Source organism: Platalea leucorodia, assembly GCF_965183815.1.
Source record: "Platalea leucorodia genome assembly, chromosome: 18".
NCBI lineage: Eukaryota > Metazoa > Chordata > Aves > Pelecaniformes > Threskiornithidae > Platalea > Platalea leucorodia.
In genome coordinates, this window is record NC_138840.1 from 6,184,467 (window position 1) to 6,200,926 (window position 16,460).

Sequence of the window (16,460 nt, forward strand, 5' to 3'; positions counted from 1 at the left end):
GGATGCAGGCTGGGCACGCAGAGAGGAGGGAAGGGGCTCCTCCGAGGCCCGGCTGCACGCTGGCCCTCCTGAGCCGGCAGCACGGCCGCCCGGGCAGGAGCAGTGCGTGCCTGCCCTCATCCCCCGAGGACGCTGCTGCTCTGCCCCTGACAAACACGGGCCAGGGCACAACCCCGAGGTGGCTCAGGGACCCCAGACGTGTCCCAGACACAGCTCAGCTGAATCCAGATGACGTATCCAGACTGCAAGAGCAGGTGTGCAGCAGGCAGTTTAATATATATATTTTTTTTATAAACGCAGCTTATTTTCTAAAATCTCCCGGGACACAGCGCTCCCCCTGCAGCAGAGCAGCTGTGCTTTTCCTTCGGCGGCCACTTCTAAAGCCCATTAAACACTAGCGAAACTGTCGTGGCAGCTTTACTCTCGCAGCCGCCAAAAAGTCACCTAGTCTGAAACCTCGACTCGCAGCCAGAAGTTGCTCAGCTTCCTAATTAGATATTTTGCCTCCAGCACATCCTGTGATCCCCGAAGCCTAGTTAGGGAGGTGAGGAAAGCTGGTGTTTTTATGAATCTCTTATTCCCAGAAAAGGTCTCTGGAAGAAAAGATCAGGACAAAATTAATCTATGATCTCGGCAGCACAGGCAGCAGTATAAGCCATCCTAGAGCTCTAACACAGCTCTCTCCTCCTGAATATCCTGCTCAAGTGGTGCAGCCCTTGGACCACCTCTCATGTTCCTGGCTACATTTTCAAAACATTGCCTAAGCAGAAAAGAGACAAAAATAATCCCACGTACGTAGCAGCTGTGATGCTCTTACAGTTCATGTGAGAAGAATGTATTTGCTGGGTGAGTCACTTCAGTAAATGAGCTTCGCTGAGAACAGATAAGAGAGCATTGTCTGGCGGTGAGACTGCGGAGCTGGGGCTCAGGGATCGAGGTTGTGTTTCCGGATTTGGCTTGTCTGCCCTAAACGACATTGGACAAGTTGCTTCTGTGCAATGCTTCCTCCATCTGTAAAATGCAGATGATCATGATTATGTCCCTTATAGGGACAAAGTGATGCTTAATCCGTTTGCAAAGAGCACTGTAGTCCTTGGCTGGCTCAGCCTGGAGAAGTGGGAAGTGCGGCAAGGGCACGCAAGGACAGCCCTTGGGGGAGCAGGACGCTGTGTCTCACAGGGCAACATGCCACGGGCTGTGCAAACCTGCCTTTGTATTTTTGCTTCCAGAAAACTCCAAGCAGCTCAAAATACAGATTTCATAGTCTCTTACGCAACAGCCTTGCTAAGTTAGACAAGTGACACTCAGCGTCCCAGCGGAAGAGACTGGTGCTTTGCTGCTCCGGGTGATGTGTGTGACGCGGACACGAAGAGACACAGGCCAGGCTGCAAACCTCGGCAGCGTGCTCCAGGACGCAGCCTCCCGCGGTCCCGCACCCGCTGCCGGGAGCAGAGTCTGTGGCTCTCACCGCAGAGCATCTGTAGGGTAGGGCTCTGGAGAAGCAAATCGCTCCAAAGCAGGATATAAGGTATAGGAAATACAAACCAGACTGTCGTTTCGTCCAAACCAGGTCGCTTCCAATGCCCTGCAAGATGTTACAGGGCTCTCGGGTGGCTTTCAGCCATTCCCAAAGTGGGGTGTGGTCAGCTAAAAGAGACAGACCGAGAGGAAGGTGTGGGGAACAGCCTCATTAAGTAACACAAAATTCATGGTCAACCTGCATTAAAGTATTTCTTGGCTAACTATTTAAAAAGCAAATTAACATACAGCAACAGAAAAGGACCAAATCCCCTCCTCTTGCAAGTTTTACTGTAGCATCAAGTTTGAACTCTGCTTTCTAACAGGTGTGGTTGGGTGCACGCCTCGGAGTGATTTAGAACCATTGCCCAAACCCCATATGAAGCCATTATTTTCTTTATCTGCATGTCATTGCTTTTTATAGCAGTGTTTATGTAAAGCATTAAAAAGTGAAACTGCAACCAGATGGGGCCCTTCCCCAGCAGCAAAGCATCCTCAAATCGTGTGGGGAAAGGAACAACTGATCAGCACTTTGCAATGGGAAAGTTCAAACTTATTTCACACCTAGTAGGAAAAGTGTTGGAGACAGCATTCAAACAAAGTTGTAGTGATGAAAACAGGGCTGCCCACACTGTGAGTTTGACACCTACGCTGGATTTCCTCCATATTCACTGTCTCATTCTCATAAAAGAATTGGGATCATTCAGGTGGGAGCGTAAAGCAGGTAGGATTTTGTAAGGTCTGAACACCCCGGCCAGGATTAACTCTGTGCAGAAAGACTGTGCATTCCTGCAGACCCACTTAACTGATGTGCATCCGAGGCTGAGCTGCCGGGGACTGCTGTGGTGGACCAGCTCCGGTGGGCTGAGCTGATGTGCAGGCTTGGTTGAATGCCCTGTGTTATCACTCGGAAGGGCCGAGAGCCGTGGGAGTGCCGGATGCTGTGTACCAGGAATAGCCTGATCCGAGCTGGGCAAAGCAAGGGGCAGCCCATCAGGCAGGATGGCCTTCTGCTGGGGCTGGGCAACGCAGCCGGGGAGGAGCTGGGCGCAGGTGCCTGGCGGGGCAGCCCAGGCACGCACAGAATGACGGTGTTGCAGGGACGATGGTGCCTACCGCGCAAAGGTGTACATCACAGAGCACGTGACGGAAGACGGGCTGTTTACACAGTGAGCTCTGGTGGCTTGTTTTGGAGTTATGCATCATCCTCCTTCCCCTGTCCTCTCTGATCGAGACGTGCCTGGCCGTAGGCAGTAATGCCTTAGGCTATGATCCTTTGTAAAACTGCTTTGTTTCTAGTCTGGCCTTAAGCATAAACAGGAAAAGCAGCAGCAGTCAGAGCAGCTCACAGCATGACCCTGTCTTCCAGGTCCCCAGTAGCAGATCTGCAGAAGACAGCCTCGTGCGGTTAGATGCAAAAAGCCCTGCCCTGCTGCCTTTCATCTGCTTCTTGTCCTTCATCACAAAAAAATCCCTATTTTGGGGGAGTTCAGTCCTGTGCCTTGCATCCATAATATACAGGGAACCTGGCAACTGTCATATCTCCTCCTTTCATCAGTAGTGAACTGTTATTGATGTTTATTCATAGAAATTATTATTGATACAAGCAAAACGACAGTGTGCATTGTGGCCCATCCATTCTGATTTATAAATTCTAGTTGTCTGGCAAAATAATGCCTGCAAATCTTCCCTATTGTTTGTGGGCAGAATCACATAAAACCAGCAAAATGAGTTGTTCTGGACATTCTGCACAAACTTGTTCACAAATAAAACTCGTCTTCTGCTGAGACAGTGCATATCAAATTTCCATTCAATCTGAAACTTCATGTGGGAATAAAAAAGGTATGAAAAATAATAGGGTTTCTAATGGAAATCCCTGCCAATAGTAACTATAGAGAAGATGTAATATCTATCCGTAGGGACGATTATGACAGTTGATTTAACACTTTCACAATAAATGGGCATTTATTGACAGTAAATTCTGGCAGAAATACTGCACCACATTGCCACATTCCCCTTAATGTTCCTGCACTGGTGGATGTTTATTTCAAGTGCCGTGAGCTGGGGATTCATTTGGAAGCCACTGGGCCAGGAAGAGGAAAAAACCAATTTCGTTGGATGAAGCTTCCTCCATCTCTTGTTTATGCTCTGCAGGAACTCAGCGTTAGGGAGGAGATAGAAATAAGCCAAAACAGCTGGCTGCACTTTCTCCCTTTGTGCTCAGCATCGTTAATTGGGTGGATTCATATGGATCATATTCAGCGATGCGGGTGATGGAAGCCTACCGAAGCGTATGTTGGGAGCCCCAAGTTCTCTGCTTGCTTCTGCAGGTCTCTCTGGACCTGCCTTTCCCTCCCTGGCTCGCTCACCTGCCAGTAATTCATAGGATAGGCCTTGTCTCTAAAAATACCACCATTCTCCCTGGGATCCTACAGTCTTTGACATCTCTTAGGTACAATTAATGGTAGTTCTGTCTCTGAGGAACTTCCCTGAAGGAAAGATTATAAGAGGCCCAACAGGACTTCATCGTCCTCATTTCTCCTCTTCAGCTTACAGCTAGGTTTCCCCTCCCGACATCTGTTCTTAATTCACCACTAATATTAAATAAATTCATTGACAAAAATTATGTCTAAATTAGGACTGAAATTGTAAGAGCAGCCATTAAGAGCCGGAGTCAGACAATTAACGCTGACCCCCTGCGCACGGTGCACGCGGTGGCAGGCCGAGGCGCATCTGGGATGCTGCCGGGCACGACCTCGCTCTCCCTCGAGCATCGCTTCTCACGCTGAGTGTTTTCCTGTCCCTGGTCAGCAAGAGGGGAGGGCTGCGGGCCCAGGGCTCTCAGCAGAGAGCTCAGTCGCCTGCTAAAGCAGCAGCCCCTCTGTCTCCAAGCCACAGGCTGCAAGACAGACCAGCTGCCTTGGCTGTGCCTGGGCTTGTTGGCCCCCAGTGCTCCGGGATGTCTGTGCCCAAGGATGCCCGGGTGCTGGCTCCGCTGCAGGGAAAGATGCAGAAAGATGCAGGAGCGAGGCCAGCACGCAGCAGACCATGCTGGGACAGGGTGCTGGAGCACGGCACAGCAGCTGAGCAAGCAAAGCAGGGAGAGGAGCAGAGACGGGACCTGAAGCAGGGCGGTGGGAGCAGAAGAGCAGAAAAGCGCTGCAGCCCCAGCGCTGGCAGCGGTGGTGGCAAAAGGGACTGAGGGATGAAAGTGTCGATGCTGCCAGACAGACACCCAAATAACAATTAAAAAAGTAAAATATGCACTATTTACCTGTCTCTCAGGCAACACACACATAATTAGTTTATGTAAATACCTAACTCAGATTAGCAAAATAAGCACAGAGGCAGCTTATTTTCTTGAATAAATATTTATCTTGGTGCTTATGCTGTTTGTGGGCTCTGCTGTGACTGGCCATTACACGCAGCTTTCCTCCGGCGGAGGTCGGATGCTGCAGGATTTCCACAGTGACCGTGGCTGTGCAAGAGCTGTTCTGACCCACGGGCCACATTCCCAGGATAACTGAGAACTTGAAGATAAGACCTAGCACTTTCTGATAAACGCCAAATATCTCTGCAGAGAATACAATCCTCCATCCGCTGAACGCCCAGTGAACTCCCATCAGTTCCACCCAAGTGAAAATGCTGTAACAGTGGGTGAAGAAGGAGATCCAAGCCCTTCAAGGTGTGTTAGAGAAGTGTCTGCGTTTGGTGCGTAGCTGCCCTGGCAAAGTTCATCTTTTGGCCTCAATTCAGCAGAACACTTAAGAACATACATAAGACTTGGAAGGCGTGCAAGCTCCAGTAAAACAGAAGCGTGTGCTTAAGTGGTTTTGCTGGATAAGGGCCTTTAAGCCACTGGCACTTGCTATAATTCCTCATTTTTAATAAAACCCATCTTACTGTGCAACAGCATAAAAGTTGGGGCTGAGGGAAGGAAGCAGTCAGGGCCTGATAATTGACTTCCCGGTTTGTAATGTCAAAGCATGACAAATGAAAGCTTCGCCCTTGGTGGGTTTTGATTTAGATCCTCTCAGTCAGCAAACCCTTAATTAGAGGCCACCTTCAGAAAAATCTGCATTGATAAAAAGGATATGGAAGTGCAGCCCCGTACCGCCTTTAATAGCTCAGGACATCACACCAGATTGGGCTCCCTAATACGTGCTCCGTTCTGCCTGCGGGTGACATTTACTGCCAAGGACACGGGGCTGTGATCAAATCACAGGAGCTGCTGAAATGACACTGTAAAATTTTATTTCTGCACTAAAAGCATTTTGATCCTTGGGCATCCATGCAGATTTCTCTCTCTCCATTTTCTGTGGTAAAGCATAAACTCCTAGCTGTTATGTAGCTTGCTATATCATTTTGACGAATTTGGCTTAGGATCTTTCAGACAGGCCGTTGCTAGCGGGCACTGACCACAGAAGTGCTCATTTGTTCCCTCCTTCAGAAAAATCTGTAGCCAAATCCTTCAAAATCTCCTTTGGTTTTCCCGGTTGAGTCAGGACACCCACGCAGAAGTGACGGAGGGGCTGAAACGCTGCGTTTCTTTTGCCATTTCTGCCGTGTGACTTTGATAAGCCAAAATTCTCAAGTGTGCGGTAGCATGGGGAGAGCAGCCAAGCTGCAAACCTGCCGGGCAGCCTCCGCCAGGACGCTACCAAGGATGCAGACTCTGCTCCTGAGATGCAGAACTTCACCATTTCAAGCCAGCATTGCCTGCCCGCTTCCAAAAGTCCTTCAGCTTTCATCAATGTCACCACAGCCACAGCTGGCACAAAAGGGCTCACTGGGAACATATTGTTTCCATTTCTTCTAAGTTTTGACAAATGCCAGTGATTGAAATGGACACATTCTGTACCAAGCTGATTTAAAAATATATGTCCATTTGCAAAGTGACAAGGAAAGGGAACCAACCAGAGCTCGGCTAAAGAACCATGTTAGAAAAAAAATACATATTTTTGCCCTTGTTAGAGAATTCCTGAAACCCTTCTGTTCAGGACCTCTAAAGCTACGTTCTTTGGAGAGGAGACCCTTTCATACACACACACACACAATATATATGTGTGTGTAATGGATAAAAGCTCATGTAGAAACTCTTCTTACAGAAAAAGGCCCAGATTCCTCCATTTAAAAATATTCTACTGACTTTTGTCACAGATTTGCAAGGTCAACAAGCTCCTTAGTCTGACCTTCCTCCACAACACAGGCCAGAGACCTTCACCAATTTCTGCAGTGAACCCATAGTTTCTGTTGGAGTAAAGCATGTTCTAGCAAGACAGCTAATATTGATTTAAAGTTTGCAAGTAATGACAAATCCACTATATCTCTAGGTAATTATCACTCATGGTTAATTTAGAATTTTAATTTTCAGAACCAGATGCTAAATAAATCTTGCAGGGGTATGCTAGGCACCTGGCACGGGGGGAGGTACTGCTCAACTTCAGAAACCTAATTTATGTGCCTGCGTTTCCTCTGAAGTCAATGATACCAAAAGAGCGATTTGCAAGCCCCAAGCAAGGCAGCTGACATTGAGGTAGCCTTGGATGTATTTACTTAAGGTTTTTTAAGAACCTGAACGAATGTTTAGTGAAAGGAAACGAACGCAGCTCTTAAGCAACAGAAAGAGGCTGTACGTGGTCGCTCGCTGAATCTAGCATAGAAATTATTAAATAACAGAAATAATAGAAAGAAACACAATTCATACGAGAAGTCAGGATGAATAACCTGCTCAGTTTCAACTCCTCGTGCAGCTCAGACAGTTCCAGCATGTCGAGCTGTAAAGTCCACCGCTAATTAGCAGAAGCATTTCCCCGGTGGGGCTTGCAGCCGTACGCGCAGAAGAAAGACCTGACGGGAACCGCGCGAGGTTTTGCTCACTGCCACCAGCCAGGCACGCTTGCGAGCGTTCCCAAGCAGCAGTGCTCCTACCCTACGCCACGGCTTCCTTAGAATGAGCCTTTCAAGTCGCATCATGAAGTCGACTGAGGGGAAAGAAATTGAACCTTTTACCTCATGCTGCTACAATATTACTGCCTGCAACTTATTCTGGAGTGGCCTCCCTCTGCGACTTTCTCCTCTCGCAGCAACATTGAAAAGAAGGCCAACAAAAACAAATCATCTCTGCAAACGGTGGGATTTGCACACAGCAAACTCTCTGTTGTAAAGAGTTCTGCCGCAAGAGGCAAGCACAGCGAGGATCGCAGATGGTTTATACCGTTTTAAGATATAATTGTTCTGACCGTCTTAGAAGACCCTCCCAAAAGGAGCTCATGGGCAAAAGCTGCGGAGACTGTAACGCTTCTCTGTTGTCTGCGCTGCATTTCAGTAGCTAACATCAGCCAAAAACGTATGCAATGGAAGTCATAGAGTATAACTAGCAAACAGGAGACCACATTTTGCTCTCCAGCTCACTGATTTACATCAGGAACAACCCTCTTAAAGATGGTAAACACATCCGCACCACCACCTCCGGAATCTCACCCAGCGTGTTTTGGAGACCCTGCATCTGTGTTGGGGCTTTGCTGAGAAGTGATGAGAAGTATTTGTAATAACTGGACCATATTATATCAGTTCCACGTTCCGCCTGTCCTGTCTCAGGTGTTCCTGTGCCTAACGCACGCAGACCAGCCCTTGGTCCCGTAGCTGGAGGGCTTTGGAGCAGAGCTCCCAGAGGGCTGCCCGAACACCATTTGTGTGCAAGGCAGCGCAGCGCTGACGACAGCTTTGTGTCTGCCTGTACGGCAAGATCGCGGGTCTGAAGGGAAGCAGGTACACGGGGTCCATCCTGTGCCAGGCACAGAGGGCCCTGCCTGCACCGGGAAGGGGGGCAGGAGGTCCGGGCTGGCTCTGCAGAGGCACAGGGCAGACCTACCCCATATGCACAGGGAGGGGGGAACCCCGGGGCTGTGCTTTGGGGTTTTTTTGGCCCACTACTGCCGTATGATTGCTATAAGTGTTTCTAAGGGGATGGAAACACCTCGGTTTCTAATGCCTTCTTTCTCCCTCCATGTTGCGCACAGAAAGCGGATCTGGCCGTTGCTCCTCTCACCATCACCCACGTTCGGGAGAAAGCGATAGACTTCTCCAAGCCCTTCATGACCCTGGGGGTCAGCATCTTGTACCGGAAGCCCAACGGGACCAACCCCAGCGTGTTCTCCTTCCTCAACCCCCTGTCTCCTGACATTTGGATGTACATCCTCCTCGCCTACTTGGGGGTCAGCTGCGTGCTGTTTGTCATAGCCAGGTAAGGGGACGCCGGTGCCACCCCACCCGACTGCCATCACGCCATCATGCGACAAGATGCCCTCCCCGCACTCAGATCCGTTTTGCTGCCTGATGTGTCGCAGGGATCCAAGCACCCAGTGGGAGCTGCAGCATTAACCCCGTCATTAATGAAATTACTTTTGGTCCGTTACCCAAAGGCAGGCGAGTCTCTTGGCATGGGGTTGCTCACGACTGCCAGACTCCCGTGCTCTGTTCCCTTTCGGACCTGTATCTCAGAGTGGTTGTAGAGGTGACACAAACCCCGTGGTGGAAATTAAAGATGAGCTATCCACAGGGGAAATTTGTTTCCTTCTTCGCTAGCTCCAGCCTGTGTTATATCCTTTGTACACCTTTACCATACTAAATATGCTTGTGTTTGTTTGCTTTATTAACATAAACCTGTAAGCCTCTTTTGCTGTATCAGGGCAGGCAGTTCCACGGATTTAGCATACTGCCAGTACAAAAGAATTCTAAAATGCACTTTCTTTTATGATTTTAGAAATTTTGTTGCCTTCCCATTTCATTAGCACCTCCCTGGTATAATGAAAGGTAATTTTCCTGCTCTGTATCGTTTACCATTCATGCTCCTGTTGGGTCTCTGCTCACCCACCTTCTCCAGGGAGAAGCCCAGCCTCTCCGCTGTGTCCTGGACACAGAGCTCCTGTGTCCCGCTCCATTTTCAGCTCCCGTCTCTGAACCCTCTGTCAGCAAAGCTCCCACAAACCCTTCCATATATCAGAAGAATACAGAACCCGTTGCTACAGATCAGACAATGTGTCTGTTTACAAAATTAATATGCATCTAATTAGCATGTTTAAAACCTCTATATTTAAAAGCAGCAGAATTTGCATATATTTGCATGTGTTATTAATTTCACAGAGTCTTTGATGAGACACCCAGTCCAGGGCTGCTCTCAATATGTGATTCCACCTTTTCAAACCAAAACAAAGCACTCGCCTCCCTCCTGCCGGGCAGCCGCCCTCCCGGCCACGCGCAGCCCTCGCTGGATGCTTCAATATTTTGCGTAAACGCCATGCCCGGGGAAGTTTCCTAAGCACAATCTGCAGCCAGACACGCATTTCTCCTTTCTTCCAGTTCAAGTTATGCCAGTGGTGCTTTCGGAAACCTCCCTGCTGACCCCACGCCTCGGTCCGGGGCTATGCGTAGGCCCTCTCCCTCCAAAGGCTGCCGTGCTGTGTTTTCCTCCAAGCATCCTTCAGAAACCAGCTTCTCTCCAATCCACTGACATCAATCAGATAGTCAAAGTAAAGATTAAATACGAAACTGCAGCAACCAGAATCCATTAACACTCGTCTTACAACAAATCTGCAATTTTCAACATCCCTCAGGTCCACGGAGGCATTTAGAGATGATTTCCTGAGTTTACTGTGTAATATCCTAATTACACATAACGGCAGTCGTCAAAGTAAACTCAGCTTAGCAGACAGTAGTAGTGCTCCAAACCATCTGGGATGGCGAAGCAGCTACGTCGCCTGATCCTTCCTCTGCAGAGATGCAGAGCCGGAGAGCTTGCGGTTCACTCATAGAGGACACACAAGGCCTTCCATGTTCAAGACTTTAACTGCAATCGTTCTCCTCCCGAGCCTTTGCAATGCACCTCTATCAAACGGAGACACACCAGGTTTCCAGGCACTTTCCTGAGGTCCCACAGAAGCTGTCTGAGCACGGATGGCTTTGCAGGCTGTTTGCACAGTGCCCGCTGGGAGCACAGGCCTGGGCTCTCAGCATTGCAGTACAAACAGCAACGCATAAAAACAGCCAAACAGATCATTTCAGCAAGCAGGTGGTGTAACGCACAGGAACGGTAGGACTTGGTGTTACTGTATGGGAGCCCTCATCGCTCTCTGCAACTCCCTGAAAGGAGGCTGGAGCCGGGGGGGTCGGTCTCTGCTCCCCAGGAACAAGCGATGGGATGAGAGGGAACGGCCTCAAGCTGCGCCAGGGCAGGTTTAGGTTGGATATTAGGAAAAACTTCTTCATGGAAAGGGCTGTCAGGCCCTGGCCCAGGCTGCCCAGGGCAGGGGCTGAGTCCCCATCCCTGGGGGGATTTAAAAGCCGGGGAGATGTGGTGCTGAGGGCCATGGGTTAGTGGTGGCCCTGGCAGTGCTGGGTTAATGGTCGGACTCGATGATCTTAAAGGTCTTTTCCAACCTAAACGATTCTGTGATTCTATACTAGAAGAGGCTGAGCATTGCGCTACCATTAACACATCGCTCCACCTTCCCGCCAGCTCTGCCCTGCAGACCCCCCGGCAGGCAGGCAGGCAGCGCTGCTGGGCAAGTGGCACAAAATGCACACAAAATGCAGGACCATTTGGCAAAACACTGCTGCCAGCTTTGTCCTGCCCCAGCTGGAGCCCCTGGGAGGACTGTCGGGGACTCCAGCGGGGCAGGATGAGGTCCTCAGTGGTTTTGCGTTGTGTCAGAGAGGAACTAGATGCTCTCAGCAGGAAAGGATACTCATCTGGGAAAATGAACCCGAGGTAATTACGAAAAGGAAAAATATTGCGATGACTGATAGAACTCCTTCACTTTACGTCTCTGTTAGCCATGCAGAACATAGCTAGATGGGCTCTGCTGCCATAACGTCTTTGGCTCTGATACCATAAAGGATTAGACTGCTTGTGCGGCTCAGAATGACAATTCAAATACAATTTTACATTTATGAGTTTATTTTTCCTGACTCATATAATGGCCAAATCCAGCCCAAATTGTCCAGATCCCACTTTCAACCCATGTTAAATGTGCAAATTGTATCTGTGCGTGAAATCCATTGCAGCAAACACTGAGGAGAGGTTGAAGGAAACGCTAGGACAGGCCCCGATGTGAAGCCCCCCGACCTTAGAAGCCACTTTTTACAGACAGAAAAATCTAGATGCTCCATTCAGAGAGCCAGGGGGCTGCCCCGCCTCGGGCACCCAGGGCAAGCCGTCCTGCCGTCGGCAGCGATGTGCACGCAGCACCTGCCCTGATCCAGCGAGTCGGTCACCCCAGCCGCGGTACTGGCCCGGTAACCCCCCCGCCCTGCCCGGCACTGGAGGGCACTCGCTGCCCGGAGAGGCGGGGGTCTGGGCTAACCCGGACCCCCGCGTGCGCCCGAACACACGGCAGTCGCACTCCGGCAGCGAGTGTCTGTTCCGACACCCCTCGGTGACTGCCCTGGCACGATGAACGCCAGCGGGTCTGAGCCTCTTGCTGTGCCGGGCTTTGTGGCTGGTGCTGAGGGATGAAAACCTGAAGAATTGTGGTTTAGTCTTTGTTTTTGTTCTGAAATGACCTGAAATGAGCCTCATAATCTCTCTACGTCATAGCAGTTATGATATAATACAACAGTTTTTTCCTATCAGGCTACTTTTTGGCTGAAATTGAAGCTATAAAATACTGCAATTACAGTTTCTTTTTCACGTGTTTTGCTCCTGACGTTTCTTCTCTCCTGTTCTTTTAAAGAACACCAAGTATTCAGTAATTAAGGTTCTGCAGGAATGATCTTTTAACACATAGAAATGAAAAGCAAGAGATTTCATAGGGAAAATATTTACTGCATTCAGAAGTAATGGAAACTATCTGCTTTTGACCCCAGCAAGGCCTCTAAAATTCAATTCTCAGGAGAAAACCACAGCCAAAATAGCAAAGCCTTAATTCAAAGACATGAGTCTCCTGAACTAGGCACCAGAGTCCTCTGCCGACACTATAATCATAGGTCAATGCCACTTAAAACCAACTTAGGGACTATTTAGAGGCAGGCAAAGGATGTATTTGATCCATCTCCCCTTTTAATCAGTCGTTCTTAGTTATTGATGGAGCCTCTGCTCCTAACCACCCCAGCCCCCAAAGAGCCATAAACACCAGCAATTTATAAGGCTTCGTGGGGGGAATTTGTCTGGTGACGCTGGGGCGAGGTTGCACGTGGGCTGTGCAGCTGGCTGGTTTGAACTGTCACCCCTCCTCAGACTCATACGGCCTTCAAATTACAGCTAATCATCTTTGGGTGCACAGCAGGGCGGGTGGGTTTAATATTTATTTTAATTGCAACGAGAAGTGGGTCATCCATAAGAAATTTCTCTGGAGATGCAATTTAGACTCAAAAGTATTTTGTGTTAGGTCTTTCAATCTTCTTTGAAACGCTCCCCTGTTTCTGTGCCAAAAAGGCCAAGATGAGACAAGAAAATAATCATAGTTTTTGATGAAATATTTCTCGGACCCCATTCTGCACCTGAGGAAGTGGGAAGCCAGCGCATGGTGAATCCTGAGCAGCCCCCATTTATTATGGCTCCAGCTGTATGGGGTCAACGAGCTCCGCTCGCTTCTTCCTTCGTTACCCCTCTGTTTCTGCTAATGGGCCCACTCGCTTTTCAAGCGCTGAAGACTCTGTCGCTGCTTCGCGGCTTTCTGAATATTTCTGTGTAATTTGAGCAGCACCAGTAGGTTTTCACTCAGAGACCTTGAAGTTCTTCAGTGTGTCATCTTGTCAGGCTCATTTGATCTTACCAATTCCCTTTCCGTTTCATATTCTTTCATTGGCAGCCCAAAAAAGTTTTCATCTAATTCTTGAACTCTGGCTTTATTTGACAGAAAGGGCTTAAGCACCATCCTTTATACACCTCTGGCATAAATTTACAGCAAGTCTAAGGGAATAGGCAGCATGTAAAGCCAGGTCTGAATTCAGCCTGATTCTTGTTTTCCTTTCTGATTTTCTCATATTTAAAAGAGCAGAGGGAGGTGGGCAGTAAGAACAGCCTAGCCGTTACCCGGACGAGCAAGCAGGATCGTCAGGGTGCAGCCTGGGCGAGGCCTCTGGTTCTGCGCTCTGCAAACCCACAGCGGGCAACGGTCCCCGCTGCAGAAAGGCAAGATAAAAGCGGGGAGAAAGGAGAGGTCATTAGCCTGTGTCTTGCACGGGGAAAATAGAAGCACAAAGTGGCACAGATGCACCTAGAATGAACTTTTCTAAATCCACAAGTCCTGCGTGTCGCACCTCATCCATCCCCTGTGATGGGGCCTTCCCCACAGGCACCCTCCTCTGCCTCGCCCCGCTCGGTTCGTGTGCCCGGGGACCGCGGCTCCGTGTTCGTGGAATGCCCCCACGCGTGGGGCTCCGAGGGGAGCCTCGCGGCGCGACTGCACACACCAGAGGCGGGGGTAGCTGTTTGCTTGGGGAGTTTTTGTGCCGAGGGGCACCTGGGAGAGAACTGTGGCTCTTTTCTCCAAATACACCCAACTGTCTGAAATTAAGCAAGACGACATCTCCTTGGGTAGCAGCGCATCTGCCAGAGAATTACAGAGAGAAATATCTCTTAATACAAACTGTGGGCTGGGCTTTGAGAAAGGGCTGTTGTGAAGCTACAGGGATTTCAGAAGGAAGTGAAGATGATAATTAATGCCTGGTTCAAAAGCAATTATACCAATTATGTTTTTAATTTAATCTCAGCAAAATTTGGGACTCTTAGAAAATGTAAATAAACAGCTCTAAAAATATTAGCGTCTCTCCTGGTGAGCATCCTCCCCAGATCCTGGCTAAGAGAGCTATGTTCACAGCAGTGCTTGCCTACCAATCCTAGCAGGATTTGCAGAGAGACGATGATAGAAAATTCCCTCAGTTTTGCCCAAGAACTGCAGGGCCATCCATGGAGATTCGTCCCTGCAGGGAATAAGTGTTCTCCCACCACCTGCAACAGGGCTGAGCATCGCGGCAGCCCACGGCGAACCTACACCAGTTTCCACTGTTGTGCTGGTGCCCTGCCTGCGCAGGATTCCTGCTTGTCAGGACGGTGGAAAGTTCTGCTTCTCACTTAGCTAAATCCCACCCTGATTCCCATATGCACTAGCAGGAGAGTCCCCAGCAATACCGTGGTTTGTCCCAGCTACCGCTGCAGAACCACTGCAGCATCTCTCCTCAGTCGATCTAGAAATGCCGTTTTTCCCCATGTTTTGGAACTGTTCCATACTCAGGCTAGAGGTCACATCCCAGCACCGCATCCCAGCCCGTAGTCATGAGCTCCAGTTGCTGTCGTGTGATGTCGGGTTGCAGAGATGATCCAAACTGACCAAAGGCTTTGGGGAAGCAACCTGAGATACCTCAGAAGGACCTCGCTTCCCAGGTTTCCTTGCTGTCTGCAATGCAGGACATGGGGCGTACAGCCATGCTGGTCACTTCTGAAAGTCTTGGCTGAATTTATCTTTTTCTTTAATAAGCCGCACAACCAAAGGAGTCAGCAGGCCCTGCACAGCAGCACAAAATGTATTAACGTTCTTTTTTTCCTATTCCTTTAGGGTCTTGTCATGCCACAGCCCGACTAACGAGCTCTCGCTTTCCATGTGCCGCTGTAGGTTCAGCCCATACGAGTGGTACGATGCTCATCCCTGCAACCCAGGATCAGACATCGTGGAGAATAACTTCACCCTGTTGAACAGCTTCTGGTTTGGGATGGGAGCGCTGATGCAGCAAGGTACGGCGGCGCATCCCCACCCACACACCCTCCTGCCGGTTCTCCAGCGCAGGCCTTTTGTCATGGCTTTTTACATTTAAAGTTTATTTTGTTGGCAGCAGATACAAGATAAAACATCTGAACAGGCGCAGAAGCGCTCGTCAGCACTGGCTCACAGCTCCCCGCTGAAAGGCGGTGAGGTGCGGGAGAGGGGAGGCAGCTCTCCGCCGGCACCTCCTGGGACCCGCTGTGCTGGGAAGCGCTCGGCGCCCGCTGCTCCTGATGGAGATGTGTGTGCGGCACGGCAGCGCCTAAGGGAGCCGCGCCCCGGGGAGCTGCCTGCGCGGCAGGCGGCCTCTGGCTGGGGCCAAGGCCAGCAAAGGGCTAATGAGACACTAATATCATCGGGGGAACCGGCTGTGATCTGCAGTTCGGGAGCTCTTGGTGACTGCCTTTGTTGTTATTCGCTCGCTTTGAACTTCATTTCCACACAGACGCGCACCGAGCCGTGCCGGATCGCCTGCAGAGCAGGGATGGAGAAACAGAGGGGGACGTGCCAGGGCCAAGCCCTGTCTGGGGCACCAGGAAAAGGTCCAAGGCTTTTATACCAAGAAAGCCATCCGATTTCTTCTGTGACAGAGCAGGCCAGAGCTTTTCAGTCTTTTTCTTTTTTTCTTTTTTTGACACCTGCTTCTATTTGTACTTTCTGCCTTCTGCGGGTCAAAGCCCCCATCCCAACAGCTCACCCCGCAGCTCCGGGGACGGACTCATCGCTCGCCCCGCGAGGCAGAGCCCCACGAGCTGCAGCTGGCTGCCGGCACACACGTGCCACTGCATAACAATAATTACTATTAATGAAGCGTGCACGCTCTGGCAGGTGTCAGGAGGAGCAGCTCCTGAGCCTGCCAGCTGGAAGCACACAGCTAGATGACGGAGCGGCGGCGTGCTCGCACGTGCCCTGCTGCTGTGCGCACGGAGGAGCACCCACCCACCGTGCCCCGAGGAGGAGCGCTGCCTTCATCTCACTCAGCTGTTTAATCCACCAAACTCAACAGCATCCCACAGATTCTGTAAATTCCTGCTTCTGTTAATTGAAGCAATTTGTTTAATTTCAGGATCTCTGTCCTGACTCGCTCTCTTTTAAATCAACTTTTACAGAAGACGGGGCATCTTGCCTTCTGGTTTGTCTCCATTTTTATCCTCATCTGGTCATTCTGCACATTGTGAAATG

General features: G+C 49.9%; 1 protein-coding gene across 1 annotated transcript in view; it reads left to right on the forward strand.

Moving 5' to 3' along the window:
• GRIK3 (glutamate ionotropic receptor kainate type subunit 3) overlaps window positions 1–16,460 on the forward strand; it is a gene marked incomplete at both ends in the record, with an annotated part of 121,657 nt that overhangs the window by 94,205 nt on the left and 10,992 nt on the right. Inside the window, 2 exons of the mRNA XM_082329383.1 lie at window positions 8,541–8,764; window positions 15,132–15,250. Of these exons, the coding sequence (XP_082185509.1) occupies window positions 8,541–8,764; window positions 15,132–15,250 (343 nt within the window). The remainder of the gene's footprint in view (window positions 1–8,540; window positions 8,765–15,131; window positions 15,251–16,460) is intronic.